The sequence below is a fragment of the Pungitius pungitius genome, chromosome 7 (genome assembly GCF_949316345.1).
Source record: "Pungitius pungitius chromosome 7, fPunPun2.1, whole genome shotgun sequence".
In the NCBI taxonomy this organism is placed as follows: Eukaryota; Metazoa; Chordata; class Actinopteri; order Perciformes; family Gasterosteidae; genus Pungitius; species Pungitius pungitius.
The window spans coordinates 7,028,370-7,048,820 of record NC_084906.1 but is presented as its reverse complement, the minus strand read 5'-3'; the positions used below and the strand labels follow the sequence as shown (position 1 = coordinate 7,048,820).

At 47.5% G+C, this 20,451-nt stretch overlaps 1 protein-coding gene across 1 annotated transcript; it reads right to left on the bottom strand.

Annotated features, from left to right (window-relative positions):
• Window positions 1–44: 44 nt before the first annotated feature.
• Window positions 45–20,363, bottom strand: btbd8 (BTB domain containing 8). The gene is made up of 19 exons (XM_037469079.2): window positions 20,265–20,363; window positions 19,348–19,466; window positions 18,002–18,181; window positions 16,638–16,765; window positions 16,224–16,338; window positions 14,651–14,740; window positions 13,944–14,024; window positions 13,774–13,870; window positions 12,753–12,841; window positions 11,680–11,782; window positions 11,041–11,223; window positions 10,776–10,931; window positions 8,829–8,958; window positions 7,921–7,982; window positions 6,662–7,202; window positions 6,105–6,192; window positions 4,650–4,774; window positions 2,744–4,564; window positions 45–680 (listed from the first exon to the last, which is right to left on the bottom strand). Exons 2-19 carry the CDS (start codon window positions 19,449–19,451, stop codon window positions 181–183), a joined length of 4,593 nt encoding a protein of 1,530 aa, XP_037324976.2. The 5' UTR covers window positions 19,452–19,466; window positions 20,265–20,363; the 3' UTR covers window positions 45–180.
• Window positions 20,364–20,451: the final 88 nt, after the last annotated feature.

Here is a 20,451-nt window from a genome sequence, read left to right as displayed (position 1 = left end):
CATAACAGCCCATTTGTAAAAAAAAAAAGAAGAAAAAAAAAAAAACTGTCCACGCTGCAAAGCCCCGACTTCTGCAGAGTCCAGTAAAAAGGCGTTATAATCAATGACGATGAATTAAGACAAATTTGACATAAAGACGCTCGGAGCTCACAGAGAAGGTGCGAACTGTCCGGCAGCCGCTCAGTGGTGCGTCTCCAGCTCCACGATGGTCCACTCCCCCTGTGGAGACGCCGCGTCCTCTGGGGAGAAGCTGGTCACCGTGATGCTGGTGGAGGAGTCCTCCATGGGCGAGATGAGCTCCGCCCAGCGCTTGAACGTCTCCTTCTCCGGGGACAGGAAGCCCTGCGAGTCCAGGCAGTCCCGCGACAGGGACAGCGTCTGCTTGATGAGGTACTGGGCCAGGTTGAGCTCCTCGGGCACGGGGTTAATGACGCCCAGGTTGGACTCGTGGTCCGAGAGGAGCTGCCTGAGCAGGCTCCAGTCCCGCTCTGCAAACTCATTGCTTTTGCCATCGTCCCCGCTATGCGCGTCCTCCTCGGCCTTCGCTCTAACATTCCTGTCCCTGTCCGAGCAGCGCTCAAACGCCTCCCCCACGTCCGCCTCGTAAATGGGAGAGAGGGCTTTGGACGGCCGGCGCTCATGTTTGCAGGTTTGATCCATTCTGTCACAACCATTGTCCCCTAAAAACAATTGACAATACTGCAAAATGACAAACTGCTCGACTGCGCCACAGTTCTTTTCACACATTTCAGAGACTAGTCGACTGCCGTCTACAGTACAAGAGTGAGGGCTGCTGCACGTTTACTCTTAATGCAACCGTGTCTCTCGAAAGACATTCCACAGTAGAGGAGAGGTGTTGGTCAAATGGATGTACCGTCACACAGCTTTAATTCCACCAACTGGAAATATGTCAGCGGAACACAGTTGCTTTAAAGGTAACGCAGGGAGGATCGCTGGCCTTGATGCACCTCTTTGTCCACCCGTTGGAGCAGAGTGAGCCGTGCATGCATGGGCGGCGACAGGGAAGCTGACACTGCATGTAGGGGTCAGTAACAGGGAGGTGCTTTTTTTTCTGGCAGATTTTACGTGCAGGTCTCTGAACGGGCGACGCTAATGAACAGACTTAAATACTGTCACAACGTGAAAGCATTGGTTGACAGAAGATGACACAACACCAAGCTCCTTCTGACATTCTGGGTTTTCTATTACATTCTCCAAAAAGGACGACATGTCTTTCTCACTGTTTGATATTGAAAACAAAACGGCATGGAGCCTGAGTGACTCATTCTGAATACTGTAGTGAAGAAAGAGACATGGCAGCCGCTCTAGAAACACATCACATACTTTACAGAGGAGACTACGGACACTAGACAAACCTACCCAACAGAAGCTTAGAGACAAATAAACACAGTATTCTTCAAAAGTAACACATATGCATCTACAGGGAGTGACAAAAAGGTAATGGACAATGGATACAAAATAAAACAATGGCTGATGGTAGAGGGGAATGTCAAAAATAATTAAATAATAGCATGCAATGTTTGCAGAGCAGTGCAAAATAAAATATACAAACAAAAAGGTACATTAGAAATAACATAAATGAACAGCAAGGAGATGCAAAGAAAAAAAGTTCCCCCGTATTACACACTTTTCTAAGAAGCAGTTGCAGTTTAGTTTCATTTATTTTGAACTGCTTCTTTGGTTTTAAACCTGAAAGACAGGTGGTCACTCAAAAGTAATTTCAAGGACTTTGCTTGCTCGTAGTTTACCTGAACACAGATTTTGAGGAGGTGCTGCAAATAGCAGATCAACATCCACACATTCGTGTTCACACGTTGGTGTCATTACTGTGAACCCAGAGGCCACCACCGAGAAGCCGGGCTTGTGCTTCTCAAAACGCTTGAACACATGATAAGCCACAAACGGTCACCTTTCACAACGAGGCGGAACGAACAGCAACACGCTCCTGAGGGCGTTTGTGCTGTCAGGGTTTTAAGAAACACAAGCTTCAGCGACGTCGCCGCGGCACAACGGCGTCTCAGCGGTCAGCGCGATAGTGATTACGCCAACACACCACATTAGGTTTGGCAATGATACATTGATGTTTAAATTATATTTACAGCACCATCGACTATGTCCAATTATCTATGGCTTGAAAAAAATAAATAATAAAAGGCTGTTCCATAAAAGAAATTGTGGAAATAATGACAAATCTTATTTTTCTGTACATGAAAAGTGCATCGGTATGACTAGGTCACAGGCCTTGTCGCAAGGCAGATTGTTTTTGACAAATACAATTCTATGATCAGTCTTAATGAAATGAACAGTGCTTTCACCTTTTTTTTTTTGCATGAGTTGCCAGGGCCCAGAGGCCTCCGTCTAACGGGAGCTGGGACGCTTTAGCTTGCTTGCTACGATGAAACCAATCTCCATCTTTAAAAGGATATCAATGTTGCAAATTCAAATTTACAACAGCTACACAATCGATGGGTTGAAATGAGAGGAAGCTATGAAAATATGACGGCTGGTTTGGAATTTGAACTTGTATTTGTGAATTGGTTTCTGCGCTGTATCCTTATTTTCTCAAAGAGGGATGGGCGTACGTTGGATGTAGGGAGGGTCTGGGGATCAAAGCGGAGGAGCATGGATCTTGCAGGGATAAACTAAACCTTTACTGATGGAGATTAGGGGTAAGATATGGGGGGGGGGGCGGCCTAGGAAGGGTCCATAGATCATACATTACCTGCTGGAGATTGGGCAGCATGTACAGGAGGGTCTCCTGTCAGCTGAGGCTCATTTAAGTCTAGATGGAAATCGGCTTTCCTGCTTTCTGACGTGTGGGGCGGGTTTCTGCGTGGCCCCCCGTCGTATTGTTCGGTGTGCCGCAGGTCCAGGTGGCACGGGCGCTCCTGGGGAGGGAGGTCTCTGGCCTTGGCATCCGGGAGGGGGTTGCCGGCCTCCTCCTCCTTCCCCCCCTGTGCAGGCTCCCATGTCTCTGTGAGGAACACGGAGGATTTTGCTCCCCGGTCCTCGGGCTGCGTGTCTGCGCCTTGGAGGCGGCCCGGCTGGTGGTCCGGTCGGTCGCTGGAGGGGGCGGGGTCGGACTCAAAAACGTCACAGGGAGTTGCGGCGCCGTCTGGCTGTCGGGGCGGAGTCTGGACGCCGGCCTCCTCCGAGGCCAGCTCCTCGCACTCGTCGACGGAGAGCAGCACGGAGCGGCGGAAGTTGGAGGTGGACTGGTAGTCGTTCTCCTGGTCCACGCCGTCGTCGAAAGCCAGGTTGACGATCCCCTGGAAGACCGGCGAGGGTTCAGTTGGCGGCAGCGGGCCCAGGATCACCTCGACCTCGGACCTCTCGTCTTCCGTGGCCTCGTCGTCGTCGTCGTCTTCGTCCTCCTCCTCAGAGGAGAAGAGCTGCGGGTCGGGCACGCTTCTCACGGTCACCTCCACCTCCGAGTGCTGCTCCTCCTCCGCGGGAACTTCGTCCCTGTGCAGCCAGGAACGAGGCCGCTGCCTCGCCGCCTCCTCCTCGCTGGTGGTTTCCGCTTCCCGCCCACGCAGCCGCACCTCCACCCTCAGCCCGGCGCCGCCCTCGCACGCCTTCAGCTCCTCGGGCGTGCTGGTGTCGCTGCTGCTGCGGCCCAGGAAGTCGTGGCAGCGCATGGTGCCGCACTTGGACACGCCCCGGTCGTTGGAGCAGTCGTCGTCCTGCGAGCCGCCGGCGTCGTAGTCCTCCGAGCGGGGCTTGATGTCGTCGGAGGACGTGGTGTGCGTGCTGCCCGTCTCGGACTCCGGGCTGACCTGGTGGTGGGCGCCGCCCCAGGGGGAGTCCTCTAAGGGCGCGCCGGTGCTTCCCGCGCCGCAGGGGGGGTCCGCGGGGCGTTCGGCGATGCCGGGGGCCTGCCCTCCGCCGGCGTGAGCTGGGATGACACCGCTTGGGCAGCGCTTCGCTTTGCTCCCGCCGGTCAGCCTGCAATCATCCGCATTGGCACATTTTCCAAGGGGGGGCTTGCAAGCTGCCGGAGCACTGGTGGCGCTTTGTGGCGGTATTTCAGTCTCTTGGAGACTCCGCTCAGGGCTCGGGTCTAGTTTAGGGCTGAGTGGATCCCCTGCGCCCCGGCCTGCCGGCTGGTCAGAGGGCGCTCCCTCCGTACTTTCTGTACGCACTGCGACCCCCCCGCTGCCCTCACTTGGTGCTTTACAGTCTAAATTATTACCATTCACAGCCTCTTTTTCTTTGGTTCCGGATTTCTTGGCAGATGCCGCCGAGGTTTTGGAAGGCCCTCCAGATTTTGGAGGAGCTTTCTCTGAAGCTAAATCGGTGGCGCTTTTCGGCCTCGGGCCGCACTTGGCAGCTACAACTGAAGATTGCTTGGAGGGGGCTTGAGAGGTTTTCAGAGGCTTAGCACAGGGTTTAGCTGAGGCTCCAGTCGTCGAGGACGGTTTCGTGATCTTTTTATGTGCTTCACTGGCTGCTTTGTCTGGTGCAGAGCATTTCAGACCGTCTTTGCCGTTCTCTTTCCTGGGGGAGGCAGGCTTTTTGGTGGCGGATCCATGTTTAGAGACTAACCCAAAGACAGAACAGGACATTAAGGCGTTGCCACGGGATACTGATAGACATTTGTATCCAGCGGCCTGTGAACATCTCACCATGGTGGTCTGGCGTGCCTCGTCCCTTGGGCTCAGCCTTTGCTGACGTCACTCCAGTCGACGCCTTCTCTGCTGCACCGCTCTTCACTTTGCCACTTTCTCTGGAACTGGACTTATTGGTTGGACTGGGATTGGTCGATGGACACACAAATAAACCACAGATTTGGCACACACGTTCTTTTAAAAGATCCCACATAATGAATACCTCTGGCTCACATTGTGAATAAATCATATCTATGTGAGGAGTAATGTAATGTAATGAGTAGCAGGGAGGGTGAAGCACATTTACATTCAACACCAGCGGGGGGCAGCAAAGCCTTTTCCTCCCATTTTGTCGAGGACAAGCTTCTCAGACATGAGCTGATTATCAATGAACGGCATTTGGTACTTGTGTCCTTGTGAAGGATGTTCTTCCCCGGTTATGAACATATTTTGAGGAACCAAAGAACACTTTAGTAAAGATTTGCTGTTTGCCCGAGGCTAACGGCTTCTCGTCATGTGACATCTTTGTCTACTCAGTTTGATAGAATCTACCTGAGATTGCCACAACAGTGACGAGTCAGTTGAAAAAAAGGTCAGAGGAGTGTTCAATATCCCAGAGAAGCTAACTTTGCCACATAAATCGCCCCAAAATGTAATCTGTATTCTCCACAGATGAACTGTTACCTGCGCCATCTGTTTCTTTACACAAGACGGCAATACAAAGATGCTTTGTTTGGCTATCAGCTATTTGTTGGCTAGCTGGCACGGTTGCTTTCCAGGGAGACTGTTAAAATATTGATGTGCTCCCATGACAGATGGAGTTTGGATAAGGCAGATTGTGAGGGGGATATTTATAAAAATCTTTGAAGGACAGATAAGAGGCTTGTCAGAGAACGCCTCACAGATGCTTTTAACCTCAGCCGCACGTGGCCTAAAAACAACAACCGGGCGATGCTGTCATTCTATTCGTCCTGCGTGTACATGACTGAATGTACAGACGTCTGTTTCTCTTACTAGGCCATGAATGCTGACGTCAAAAATGTTTGGTGAAAATGATGAAAAATGTAGATTATGATATATTTTTGACTTGCTTAAATGTTTGTCCTTCAAGTCAAGTTTGCCATCTGTACTTATAATATAGAAATAAGGAATATCTCAAGTGCGTCTTATATTTTCTGAGTTCTGCTCATTCCCATTTCTATAATGCTCTTTAAATAATTCATTTATTAGGAACCACAAGTTAGCTGGATTCTTGACTTACTCCCTAAATCATAATAGAATCTCCCAAATCCACATTTGAGTTGAATGTATTTTTAAAGGCCTTGAGCGGTAGAATGGAATCAGGTGGATCCTCCCGAGTGGATCGTCCAAGGGGAACATTTATTGCCCTTTAGTGGTACATGTAGCATTTCACTAAATACACAAGACCGGGGGTGGGGGGGGAAGCACACTGAAGAGCACCATAAAACTCACCTGCTGATCTTTGCAGTATCTGATTTATGAGGAGGTTTTGTCAGTGGGGACTTATTCACCGCCTTCGCCTGGTGTTTGGACTTTGCACCTAAAGCACAGACAATAAACCACATGCACAGCTGTTAACAGAAGATTGTCCCTGGCCGCTTGGTTTGGATCTCAGTTTATATATTTAGTGGGGGAGCGTGATGTGCTGTTGGTGAGGGTTACAAGGACACATCCTTTTATTGTGCCTGCAGGACGGGAGGCTGAGGCCCCACCGACAATCAGCCTGGGTTACCTCGCCTCCTTAACAACATCGTCCCTGTGGGAACGCGGCGCAGGCTCTGCCCTCTGCTGCTCCTAGATAAACATTGATACGTGGCACTGCCCTCGTCTCTCACAAAGCCCTTTTGGCCGGCACACAGCATCCATCATACTTATTAGTCCGCAGGTCCTTGGCGCGGTTTTACAGTGTGATGCCTGGAGCCGAGTGGTCGACACTTTAGCTCGTCCTACATTGTAATTGGTGCCCGCCACACTGATGAAATGTAAAGAAGTCAATAAAGACACTGAACCTGGGATGGAGTGGGCGTCGTTCCGAGGGCTGCTGGCACCGTTCTCCGGCGAGGCGCTGCCTGATGTGGAGGAAGCGCTCGGCTGAGCTTGGCGGGCGCCAACGGGGCTGTCAGACTTTCCTGCGGAGCTCTTCTGAGCCTTCGCTGCCCCGGTCTGGCTCGTAGATGTGCAGCTCGGGGGAGACGTTTTGGGCCTTGCGCCGGGGTTCGGCTTCTTTTCGTGCTCTCTCGTGCCGTGAGAGCTTCGGGGGCCGTTGGCGCTGGCTACGTCCCGCCTGGCGCCTGCGGCTCCTGAGCCGTTGACGACCGGCATGCCGGCTGGCGGCGCCTTGGCCTTTGCCGCCGCACTCCTGTCTCCTGGCTTCTTGGCACTCTTTGCCTTGGACGTGTGGCCGTCTCCCGGTTTAATAGCTGAGCCCAGTCCATCGGACTTCATGGCTGATGCAGCGCTTTGAGAGGCGGGAGTCGTGTTTGGGGCCCTCTGTGTCCTGAGCACAGGAGGACTCTCAGGGGCAGATGAAGGGCATTTTACAGCCCTCGACTGCAGGGGGAAAAAGAAATTACAAAATTGGTCACGTAACTGTGACACAGGATAATTCAGCAAAGAAGCAGAGCATGGTTGTATGAAAGTGAATAACTTCAGTGCTAGAAAAATGCTGACTAACACCAACTAAAAATCCACTCTGTCTACTGAGACCTTTGTTGTCTCTAAACAAACGGCTAATCGGGTTTTAACAATTGGTTTCGAAAGTTTCAAAGCAGAAAGTGGTTTGAAGAAATAATCCCTCTGTCTTTCTGCTTGGTGTCATTCTGTGAAGTTTTCGATCTAGACAAATTAACGATCTAGACAAACTGGGAAATCATAACGTGTCCCTGGAACAATGACTTCAGGGATTCAGGTTCCAAGACTCAGCTGAAAAAGCCTGACGAAGTTCTAGTTTTGACTGTGTGGGACCACTTAACCAGAGATCTCTAACATGTTGGCAATTCCACCCTGGATCACCTCTGCCAGGCTTATTTTAGCTGTACATGGTTTCGAGGGGCCCTGCTGCTAATTCAACACTGTATCTCTTTGCTGTTAAGGCGGGGCATGTGGCGTCTGGAGGCCGCAGGCTGCCATCACTGAGCCTGTGAAAAGTTCACATCATCATGCTAAGTCGAAGAGTATGAAGTCGCATGAAACTTGATTGTTGATTTGTTTCCGAATCAAAACTAAAGCGTAAATTTAATGTGAATGCACGGCTGGATGGTTATATTACCTGTGAGCTGGTGAATACAGGCTTTTTCCCAAGTCTTCGGTTGTCCCCTTTATCAATGGCCTCTGTGAAAAAAATGATAAAAGGAAGACAGAAGATCATCCGTCAGCCAGTTCGAGTGTCGTCTGCGAAACTGACCGTTCACATCCCCCCCAAAAAAAAGACGAAAAAGGCTGCACCAAGATGCTGCTTTGCGTGTGAGCCAGAGGATCTGTTCTAGTCATTCACAAATTCCCATTTCCCGACCCTGTGTTTACCCTTTGGGAAGCAAACAATAAATCAATGGATCGATCAGTCGAGTAAGGACTATTCCACACAAAGCACAGACTTTACTTAATACAGTACGATTTCACATGCTTCAGATTTATTTTAGAATCAAAAGTGAAGCGAAGGACTCTATTTGCTACTTGACTCATGTTTGCATGTCAGACGTGGGATACAATTTCACTGGCAAGAAATGTACCAGTAATAGCGACACGATGATAGCAGCAGCCAAATAAATTATTCATGCAGTGAATTTCAGCACATTACAGCACAAAAAACGGCACATTATTTGTCATTGTGGAAGCTTCTATTGATGGTCAGACCCCAAAACACAGGGATCCAGCCCTTTCACTCCCACCCTTTAAAAACAAGCATGGCGTGTCTGCTGCCTTCCCCGTGATAGACACTCATCTGCCCAAGACAGTTGAAAAGGTAGCTGGCATGAAGCAACAAAAAAAATGTGTTCGTAGTCGCCAGGCCGCTAAATAGAAGGTATTAAGTATTAAATCAGCTCGCTCCGAGGGCTTCGGTGCATCTCCAATGATGCAGAGCCTCAGGTTGGGTTAGGGGAGGAGGGGAAAATAAACACACACTGCAGCATCAACATCCAGCCGTGTGGGACTACAAAAAGAGATTCCCTCCCTTACCTGCCAGTATCCGCTCACGGTGTTGGGAGGACAGGGTCTCCCATCCCTGCGTGTGGCGGACCGCGTAAAAGCTCTGAAGCAGGAAGGTCCAGAGACGACTGCGCAGCGTACAAATCTGTTGCCTGAACGGCTGGCGGTTACACAGAGGAGAGAGTGAGTGAGTGAGCAAGAGAGAGAGAGAGAGAGAGGAGGGGGGGGGGGGCTGGGTGGAAAGGGGTGCGCTAAGGCACAAGCGAATCAGCAGCTGCTTGAAGAACGTTTCACCATGGCAACAAATACCCCTCCCTCCCCTCCTCTGCTCCCCCCCCCCCTGTCTCCATTGCAGAATCCACTTGAGCTCCCTTGAGCGGAATCAGTGATGTCAGTGGCCGATGCCCATTCTCCTGCTTCCACGCCTGATTATAAAAACAAGACTGGAAGGCAGGGGAGGAGCTACGTCCACCTCCTCCGCTGTACTGACCACACACACACACACACACACACACACACACACACACCTCACCCCGGCAGATACACAGCCGAAGATTAGTGACGGATGCTGGCACACGTCACGGTCTCTCTCGGCCTAATCCATTGTGCCATACTGTACGGTACTTACAGGGGTTATGTGCTTTCACTTGAGCGGCCGGGTCCCTTTCTACTGGAAGGCAGCTCACAGGATTTACCTGCCTGCTCACGCCATACATTTGGGGATTTTAGGCTCTGGACTGCTGGACAGATTTAAAGTTCTTCTCCCCAAAATGAACCAAACTCACAGTCTGAGACTTTTAAATGTAAATCACCTTAATTTCATACTTAGACGTTTCTCCGTCAAGAGTGTCCACATTTGGTTTTTCTCGTGCACACACGTCTGAAACAACACAGCTTGAGCTTTAAGAGATCAACAAAACTCTCTGCGCTCCTTGTTATTTGACTGTTGTAGTGAATTAAATTACACAACAGAGCACTGCTGATGACGAATGAATGAATATGGCCAAAGTTCCGAGAATGTCCACCATGGAAGGGCATGTTCTCCCTACCGAACACATCGAAGACCTGTCTCACATCCAAACGCATGCTGACCCATTCAGACCAACCCTAAGAACACACTTATCCTAAGGTCCTTGCTTTGGTCTGAAATGCCAAGTAGATGGGAAGTTTGCTCCTCCGAAGCTTTATCCAGAATGAAGTAAAGCACATGATGACAATGAGGAAAAACATTATGGTTGTTCAAAAGGATTTTTAGGTAACTCCAGTTGAAGGTTAGAGAGCAAACATTTCAGAGTGGAAAGGCAGAGCCGTGTTCACACCTGTGGTTTGGTTCGCTTGCTGCAGCGAACAAAAACAAAAAGCCTGGTTAAGGGATCAAATGGATTTCCAACCAACAAAAGGAAAAATTCACCTCCTTCTACAAAGGCAGTCCAATCAGTGTTTATGGTCAGCGGACCCAGAAAGACAATTTCTTAGCTTACAAACACATAAGACACATATGCCTTTGGCCAAGGCTGCTGCAGAGGCATTCAAAGTATCTCAAGGTCCAGTTCCCAGCTTTAGGTTCCAACAGCCTCTCCCGGTTAAATGGTTAGAAGTCTCTCTGGGAATCCCACCACTGTTGATCCAACTCTCTAATCTCGGATTTAAATCAGATGGTTGCGAGCTATTTTGCCCAAACATCTTACCCTGAGGAAGCAAAAATTGCAGCAGTGGAAAGCTCGGGCAAAAGCTAGTAAGTGAATATTAATTAGTTGACAGCGTTTGCTACGAAGTAGGTCACTTTTTTAGGCAGTTTTAGAGCAGCTGTTCGGTCAGACTTCAGGTTACATTGACTTTGTTGTCCCTGGTGTTAGTGAACAAGACCAAATGGGACCAGAGGTAACAACTCAGATGTGAGCAAAGCCTATTTGTCAATGTGAGGTCTGATTTTGAAAAGGCAACTGGTTCAGTACACAAAATGTGCTTCATTTTCACCTCCTCTTGTTTCCGCCCCCCTTCTTCCTCCACGTCATCTCCACATAGATGGTGCACGGCAGCGAAGAGATCGCAGCAGTTGTCGACCGTCACACCGTCTCGGATGGCCGAACACAGCTTTTTCAACGACGCCGGCTCGCGGGTAGACTCCTCCCTCTGCAACGGAAGGCAGCGGTTATAAAGAGGACGTGGAGGCCTACGTCCCGAGAACGTCGCACCGTCATCTCCGCGAAGGAGGGTGCATCAGCGTGGCTGCCCGCCTTACCCTGCAGAGGTCCCAGAAGGCCTGAGTGAGGATGACTCTGGGGAGATGTTGGACAATGACGTGCAGGCTCTGCTCCTGGAGCTCCGTGGCGAGACTTCTCACCTGCTGGGCCCACTTGACTTCTGGGAGGCTGCCGATCAACTGCTCGGTGCCGCAGAGCATGGTGACCGCGTTGTGGACGGTCTGAAAGGAAACATCCATCAGCTAGAAAAACTCTGGCGAGGTGAAGACACAGAATCAAGTCAATCCTTTTATCTCTGTCCAGAACATATTGATCGGTGGAGGGAGTCCAGGAATTGTTTAATGGTTCTTGGCCAGATCTGAACAGGTCTTTATAAAAAGGCAAACAAGGGTATGGTTGTCTCGCTTTGCTCAGAGAGCGTACCCCAACTCTTTGGAAGTGACGAAAGACAGACAGGAGATTAAATTATCAATTACAAGGCTGGATCACTCCCCGCCTGTGTGCGTCCACATCATAATCCTAAATGAGTCCGTATTTAATAACTGACAATTCAATGAAGGGCATGTTTGATTGGATTATGTGCCAGTTTCCTTCCTGTGGAAAAAAACTGGCGAATGGGTTGATGATATTTTGTGCAATTACATGATTACCGTGCTGCTGCCGAGGGGGGAACTCACCATGGTCTCAGTTACCTCCGTCAGACAGGATAAGTGGAGCTCAGGGGACAAGAGGGAGAAGTTCCTCTCACACCATGTCTTCACGAAATGATCGGCAACCCACCTGGAAGTACACATTGGAGAGAGCATCTGTAACAGGAGCGCTTGGTTTCTGGCCAACTCGGGGTACTTCCCCTTAATCGCTCGAACTAACGCAGGAGGGCCCTTCGCTACGTCCCTGCAGTGTGAAAGCGAGGCGTCTCCGGCCCCCGGGGTCGAGGCGGCGGTCGGCAGAGCTCCTCTCGAGGGGCGAACGGAGCAAGCGAGGGCGGGGAGGTGAGCGACGCGCTGCTTGCACAGAGCAGCGCAGCTCGACTCACCATCACACTCGCATGACTCATTGAGACTCGGCAGAGACACACCCCCCCCCCTCTCACCTTAAATCAGGAGCACAGTTTGCTTGCGGAAGCTTCCGCTGCAGTGGAAATGAAATGTTCTCCGTTTGTGCACATTCGAATGAAACTAGAGAAAAGGGACAAAAGCTTTGAAGCGTGCTGAGATATAGAGACATGCCAGCGTAGAGGCTTCCACTTCGCTGTCATGCAGGAGCAGGGCGATATACTCGTGTGTACAAAGTGATTACTGAACCGCAATCTTTAGATGTGGAATTAACACTGATTCACTGCACTCAACTACCCTTTATTCAAGTTAAAACCACACTAATCCATCAAGACACGTAAGACATTGTGTATTTATGCAGAGTAATTCATTTCAATAATCACAAATTTTCACTAGTGGTGCACTCAAAAATACATTAAGGCCAATTTTATTCCACAAGTAACCCCAGGCGACTTAATAAAACAGAAGTATGAACTCACTTGCCTTGTTACCTAGCAACAAGATGCTGATGTTACTTGCAGTGGCGAGAATGGTGGCAGGTTAATGTGTTGCCCTTTTCAAATTATACAAGCAACTTAAAAGGTCAAATCTAAATAGTTTGAGGATTAATTAAAACAGAGTGACTTTCCCAAATGTTTATGCTCATCATTTTCCATCTGTAATACATTTAGAGAAAAGCAGCCGCACACACTCACCTCTTACACAGCACGTGGAGGCTTTGAAGGCCTAAGGCGTGCGTGAGGGACAGGCACTCCAGAACCGTTTTCTGAACCCCGTCAATCGGCTGACAAAGAGGGAAAACAGCATCACTGTTGACACTGAGCATGCAGACGGCATATCAAATCAACAAGTTGTAAGCCAAAGAAATGCAAATGGGATTTGTGCTCAGCTGTGATGCTCCTCGTACTGCCGTGTCACTGTTGTTCTGGACCACAAAGGGATCACTGACATACCATAAGAGGATTACAGAGAATATTCTGAGTAGGGAAATGCAAACCATCATTTAGACTCAATAACATTTGATGAGGTGTGTTGATCACGCTCTGCATTCAGATTGATATATGGATCACATCACTCTCTATTGACAGGCTTTATCTCCTCATTACCAGCTGCTGTGTTAATTTTTTAGGTTTCAAATCTGTGAATAACGTGGATGTGATGTAACTCAAGGTCCGGGATTATTGTGGTGCACCAAAACTTATTCCGTGGCCCACAGTGATTAATGAATGTAACTGAATTTTTAATGACCTTGACAAACAAAGAAATACTGGACCCATTAAAGAGGTGAGTACTGGTCCAAATGTGAAGCAGTGTGGGATGAACCTGGTCTCGCTTCACAAACCCAGTGGTGAGAACAGGCAACAGATTTCTGTGCCATTGTGATGTGTAAGTGGGTGGTTTACGGAGGCGTTAAATCTTTTCATCTGGCTACTTGCTATGTTGGCATTTACACTGATTTTATTCATGTTTGCGTTCAGGAAGGCACACTTAAAATGATGTGAACAAAAGCCTTATTATTATTTTACAAAGATGAAGTTAAATTACTAACGTTGGAATTCAAGTTCATATTGAAGATAGCAATATTCAAAATATTTGAAGTATCTGCAATTCTGCACATGTGAACTTACCTGATACATATCACACCTATTTACATGTAGAGAATATATATTAAGCCATTAAACTCCTTCTTTTCTACTCAAATGGACGTTTGCTGACCTTGGGGAAGAAGCGGCAGTAGTCTCGGGTCAAAACCATCTCCACCACATCCTTCAGTCCCTCTAAACCCAACATGTCTGCTGCCAACACCACCTGACTGTGGGACAGAAGACACCACATTGTGATCAGGTGCTATGCTTAGCGCCCTGTATGCTCATTTCTCACAGTACCTGGCACTGGCTCCAACTGGCAGGTCCACAATGGCCCCATACATGAACTGGAGCAGGATCTCCATCTCATCTGGCCCTAAACTGGAACGGTTAACAAAATAAAAGCTCGTACTCCCCCTGTCAACACACAGAACTGTCCCCAAGGCCAGCCTAATATCATCTTGCTGAATGCAGGAACACAGTGTTCTACTCTGTCTGTCCTAGAGAACCCCCCTCCCCCCATAAACGCAGCAGTGCCTTACTCTGACAGCCAAGTCTACCCCTGTTACCCTCAGATCAGTCCGAGGCGGCCACACGTCTCTCCCTGGAGGAAAATAGTGGTCCTCATTTGCCTCTACAAGACTGGCGGTGGGGGCCGGGTTGGCGGCGGGGGGGGGGGCTATTCAGCAGGCGGTGGAAGACAAGATGTTTAGGCGCAACCTTGCTTTGCGGAAAATCTGAGCGAGCCATTTGCAATTCCACCGGTAGTGGATGGCTGCGAGCATGTGGAGTTCAAACATGGCTTTGTGAGTGACCCCCCCGCCGCCCAACCCCCCATACTGTACCGAGCCATCTCGGCTGCGAGGCCTGAATAATTAATGCGGCACATGTAGTAATTCAGCCGTGTCGTTTTAGCAATGAATTGTAGCGGTGCCGGGCCAAGACCGGAGGTGTTGCTATAGACCCATGTGACCTGAAGCACGACTACGCTGAGGCGCCAGTCTTACCCTTGCAGAGTGATGCACTGTCTGGAGCTCTCCATCCAACTCCCGCTCAGCATGGCTCGGAAGTACTGGGACCGCGCGCACAGGATTGCCCTAGAAACCCCAAAAAGCAGGCAGCGCCATGTCAGATCCACCCACCGTTTTAATATTTCACTTGTCATCTGGCGGGCCTGTGTGCACTTTAGTGTCTTTGAACAGACAAATACAGTATATCATGCGTGTTCTGTGGTCTCTTGAGACAGTGTTTTTTCTATCCCCTTCCTCTGAAGATTGTACTCTCGGATACAGAAATAGTGCTTAATTAGCTTAAAAAAAGAACATAACTGGTGATATTATAAATGGTATGCAACACAAAGCAACGAAACAAAATGTATCCCTTTAACAATCAGCACGTGCTCCTCGAAGCATGACGTGTCTCATTCCTCTGGAGCATCGGGGACTATTAAACATTCGATGAGCCGCTCAACCGTATTACACGGAGACATAAAGATGACACTGCTGTTTGCCACAGACACTGTAGAGCTGCCATAAAAAAATCACCAGCATGACAAATGTGGATTAATCTGCAGCTGATCGAATCCCCAGCACTATTTCCCTAACTCTGCTAAAAATGCCTGTGGTCCTCTGATCTTAAATTCTGACTAATAACTTGGTATCCGTACAGAAAGATTTGATTTGGGAATTAATATCAGTGCCATAAGAAACATATTCAAATCATTTTCAATTCCCAAATATTCCTTGAACATTGAATGACATACAAGAGACACATTAACTTCACAACATAAGAGTATAACAAATTATTATATTCAACTCACTACCAAGCTGCACTGCGCTGTGTAACTAATTATAACAATAAATTCCTTTCTTAGTACCCAGTACTTTGTTAACGCAGATTAGGTTTTTATTTTCATTATTACAGAAAACCTCAATCCACAGTTTTTAATCTGTCTTGGATTATGGGAACTCTCTCTACATGCACGCGTTAAATTGTTGTGTCAACCAGGACATTCGTCTTCCCTTTGCTCCCGACCACAGCAGCCCGTTCTCCTGTTTTTCAAACTGAGGGTGTGTCGACTGGAGGCAAAACACTGACTATGGATTAATCCATGATACAACATCACTCGAATCAAAGTGAATTTACTTGCTGGGCCTTCAAAAGCCCTTTTTTGGAAAAGGCAAATGTTGAAAAGCTCTCTATTTTATGCCTTTGGGTCCTATGTTCCTGTGCTATGTTATTGTGCAATAGGCATCAAGCTGGAGTTGCCCAGATTCAGTCCTTGTGTCAGCACCTCACACCTTCTTGTTCAAAAGACCTGAGCTGCGGAGCAACAAAAGAAATAGCCCGGCTTCCTCTCTCTGACAACCTCCCGAGCTGGGAGAAACCTGTCTCCATGGTTACCGGCTGCTACTACTACCTCTGCGTCACCCAATGACAGATGTGCAACCTCTGTGGTGTTTTTACATCACGCGAATGTGCTGCAATGAAATGCTCTCTCCACGATGGCATTGGTAGGATAACAAGAATAAAGGACAGGGTGCGCTTTTGGCTTCCACACCATATGAAAAAAAGCTCAACCTGTGGCAGGAGAAGACCTGCTCCGCTACTTGGATGGTGATGTCACACTGCTCCCCCCTCTGGTACAGATCCAGCAAGTCAGCTCCGAGGCCCGAGGCCGGCTCCAGAGCAGCCTCTGGAGGGACGCCGGGGGGGAGAGAGGAAAGAAGAGAGAGTGTGAGACACATGACACAGGTGTGTACGTGTATCTGTGAAAAAGCTGTAAAAGCTTTGATCATACCTCTAAAACTTTTGTTAACTGTGAGCTAAAACTTAAAAAAGAATCCATAGTGTGGCCGTGCTGCAATTAGCTGAAGCAGCAGAGGGGATCCGACTGAGATTTGCTCCTAAATGGATCACGGCTGAGATGACAGGGGTGAATGCAGTTGAGCAGCCACATAACCCAGAATAATAAGGCGTTCTTCATCTGTTCACCTGAGTCAGAGGAACTGCAAAGGTCCATCTGGTCGGGAACAGGCGAAGACCTTTCTGGTCCTAAGCCCTCCGTATCTGGGACTACTATCTCACATGGCCGCATGCTCCGGTCCTCGGTGTACAGTCGCCTGCAGCGGGTGGAGGGGGGTTAATTACAACTGGGCCTTTCACATTTATCTGAATTACAGTCTCATTTGAATGCAACGTGACTTCAGCGACACAGAAGGCCACCAACGAGCCGGAGGTGCGCAGGATTTTCCTAAAGTTGTCTCCTCTATTTCAACAACTTTCTAAAGTGACTTCAAATTTGACCAATGAATAAAAACGTATAGCAAATGTGATGTTGTCACGTTGAGATGTTCTTTGTTAAAAAAATTGTTTATATTCTTGGAACCAAGAATGTAAGGGGATTGTCTTGTAATTGGCGCCAATTTGACAGGAGTTGTTACCAGCTGCTGTATCAAATTTGAAGGCAATTTCCAGGACTGATGGATCATCATCAAAAGTAATCTGTTGATTCTGTTTTATTGAAATAATTCATCAACCATTCTGTCAATAACAAGTCAAAACATGTTTAAGTGGTTTCAGATTGCATGTTCTGTTCGACCAATAGTCCAAGACCCAAAGATATTAAATGTATATAAAACACAGAAGAGAAGACATGATTTAGATTGCTAGCACTTTTCTGGTGAGAATAGTTTTTTTAAATTTGGGGGGATTGTAAAACAAATGAAATGAATTCAAACCTAAGGATACCTGTGAATGCAAAACGTTGTGTCTTACACGGATATCTGAATTCAGCAATGTTACAATGGGGAGATATTAAAGGAGCTCTAAAAAGACTTTTACATCCATGATAAATTAACCGAACAATAGCAACTCTTTCATCTTGTCCTCACTATAAACTGTTTACGAGACAGAAACAGTGGGTCAAAGACTGTAAAACCGTGATGAGAAACGGCTACACTGAAAATCCACTGAGGATCATAAACACTGACACACTTCAGAATCCTAACATTGACGTGAAAACCAGACGCAATATTAAATAGCTACAGTAGCATGAGGGAAGGCCCTTCAAAAAACCACATGCAAACAGCGGCAGATCCTGCAGATTAAAGACGGGGCGCATGGCGCCCCCTGTCGGGGAGTCTGTGAGACTGCAACACGACGAGAGAGACACAAACGTTGTCTCTGAAGTCCCCTACTACACAGCAGATGTGAAGTTATTGCTTCACGTCAAACTACTGAGCGGCATTAAGAAACATTATTACAGCTTTTCTTCCAAACGGGCAAAAACGAATTGTCTAAAACCCAAAGAGAAAAAGGGAAATTGGTAATAAACATCTGACCCGCCTGCTGCCTACCTGAGGAAATCTTTCAAACCGGACAGCTCATAGCCAGACAGATGAACAACGGAGGGGTCTTTGTGGGTCCGTCCCTGAAGGAGTTCAGGAGCTCTGGCTAACAGTACGGCTCTGTGGGCTCGCAGCGAGCCGGACCCAGCACACAGAGACACATCGGCCTCCAGCTCCTCCTGCAGTAACCTGGGCAGACGCATTGAAACACTTTATCAAAGGGCAATTCCCTCAAAGGACAAAAACATCATTACTGTTGACTGGGAAAAAAAGGTTTATGCGTAATATTGAATATATATATTTTCTATAATGAAAATAAAACAGACCATGAACAGATAAACTTCTCCTGGGGAAGTCCGTTCCTTCTTCCCCATCAGTATCTCTCCTGCCGCCTTCATAACTGATCTGGGTGACCCAGAAATTAAGGCAATAGGGCGAAAGGGGGTTTAATTGCCAAGGCTATGTCCATTACTGTAATACTCTGATGAAAAGTGGCCCAATTGATGCCGAATCAAATCCCTGTCTCCTGAAACCCAAAGAACCACCAGAAAGGTCCATAGGGGCTTTTTTCTTGAGATCTTTTTTCTTGTAGGGTTTCCTGTGATGCTGCTCAGTGAGTGTTATTCATTGATCCTAATATCAGAGGGAAACCCCCACTCTTATCTATAACAATACTAACATCTAATTAAGGTATATTACATTTTGTATTTGTATTTTACCTGATTATTGCATTTCGCTTTGTGAAATAATTAGTATCGTTTCTTCTAGTTTGTGAGTTCATGTTTTCCGAACATTGGCTTTTTTTTTTTAGGTTAGTTTTTTGTAGAAAAATTACAGTGGCCCTTGGGTAACTAAAGGAAGCCAAAGGCTCCGCAACTGGCTGAAAGAATAGATATGAATAACAGCAGTGCAACCCAACCCTGTGAAGAGGACTCTTCCCTACGGAGATATGATGGGCTCATTCTAAGCTGATCAAAAAAAGCAATAATGCAACTTAATAATTAGACGCCCCATCTAAAAATAGATTAAAGGCTGATATCCACCCACTAAAATAATCAGGGTTATTTTTTTGATTTTTTTTTAAAGAGATTTGGGGTAAAACCTTTAATATGACAGCAATGGTTCTGATCAAACTGGATGAACCAGCAGGTGCAGTTCAGTCCTATTGTATAGAGGAGAGAAGGCAATCCAGAGGCTCCAGATTAAATCTGAGTTTTTCCTTTTCACAGCCCTTCATTGATTCGACTACAGAGGGAAAACTTTAAGACACAGGTCTTTTATAAATAGAAAAACAATTGTATTGACATTTTTGACCAATGACCGATCAGCTCATTCTGTAGTGTCACATGCCTTACCTGTAAAGGTCTGCAGATAACGCAGATGATAAACATCTCCTCAGCTGCTCTTTGTGTTTGCGTGCTTTGGCCTGGAACTCTCTTGCAGCCTCCGTAGTGATCATGTTTCATTTGGTTCCCTGGGACAGAGACGGACAGCTATGAATTCAAAGAAGGCTTGGGCCGAATCAATCTCATTGACTGGCATAGGGAACATTCTGATGAAAATCCAGACACATTTACTGGAATATAGCAAATCAGGTCAGGGGCAATTCAAGGCTATAAAATAATGTTTTAATTGAATGACGTCAACTACGCGTGATTGGCTGCACGTCGGGAGTGCTATACCATTTCTCACCACACACACTGACTAACGTTTACCTGTATAGCGGCCCAGAGGGGCGCTGTTTACCCATTTCAAGATAATAACTGGGAAGGGATGACCTCGGCAAACCCAACACAAATTAAATTACTACTAACTTTGTCTCCAATACAATGTTAACGTTAACGTACAACGTTATTGTTACAGCCTGATTAGCTTGAATATCAGAAAACCAGCTCATTCTTATCTTCAAAGAGAAAAACAGTGAAATCACCAAGACTAAACCGCTTCCACCTTCTCCATATTAACGTTAACGTTAACGTTAATTTTTTTACACAATGAAACACACTCAATAAAACATAACTTTATCTATTTCATTAGCATTTTTTTGCTCGACACGTTGTTCTGTAAGCCTAGTAAAATGACTTATTTTCCTATTGTGGCTAGCATGCTAGCGCTAGCTGATGTGGGCTAACGTTGCCCCTAGTAACCATAATATATATTTTTTCTTGACCCCTAAGCGCGGAATGCCAGGTGCTAAAAATCAGAGCCGTATACATGACATATGGCTTCATAACGAACTCGAGTATCTTCTTTAACGAGCTGACCCACTGACCGATGTTGTTGACATCCCTGCTACACGCTGTTCGCCACCCGCTAGGGCAGGATGGGCGGAGAAGTCGTCATACGCGGAACTTACTGCACATGCGCAGTGTAAACGAGGGCGGCGCTGTGCCCATGTGGCCTCAAATGATGCGTTCATGTGCTGCTACTAACCTCAAAATTCCAACAATAATAATGAT

What these genes read in the sequence shown, in the direction of transcription:
- btbd8 (XM_037469079.2), bottom strand. Translation starts at nt 19,451, where the DNA reads ATGATCACTACGGAGGCTGCAAGAGAGTTCCAGGCCAAAGCACGCAAA. An exon ending in CCAGTTGGAGCCAGTGCCAG is followed by an intron (nt 13,871 to 13,943) that starts GTACTGTGAGAA and finishes TCTGTCCCACAG; the next exon opens with TCAGGTGGTGTTGGCAGCAG. An exon ending in CCTTCTGGGACCTCTGCAGG is followed by an intron (nt 10,932 to 11,040) that starts GTAAGGCGGGCA and finishes CTTCCGTTGCAG; the next exon opens with AGGGAGGAGTCTACCCGCGA.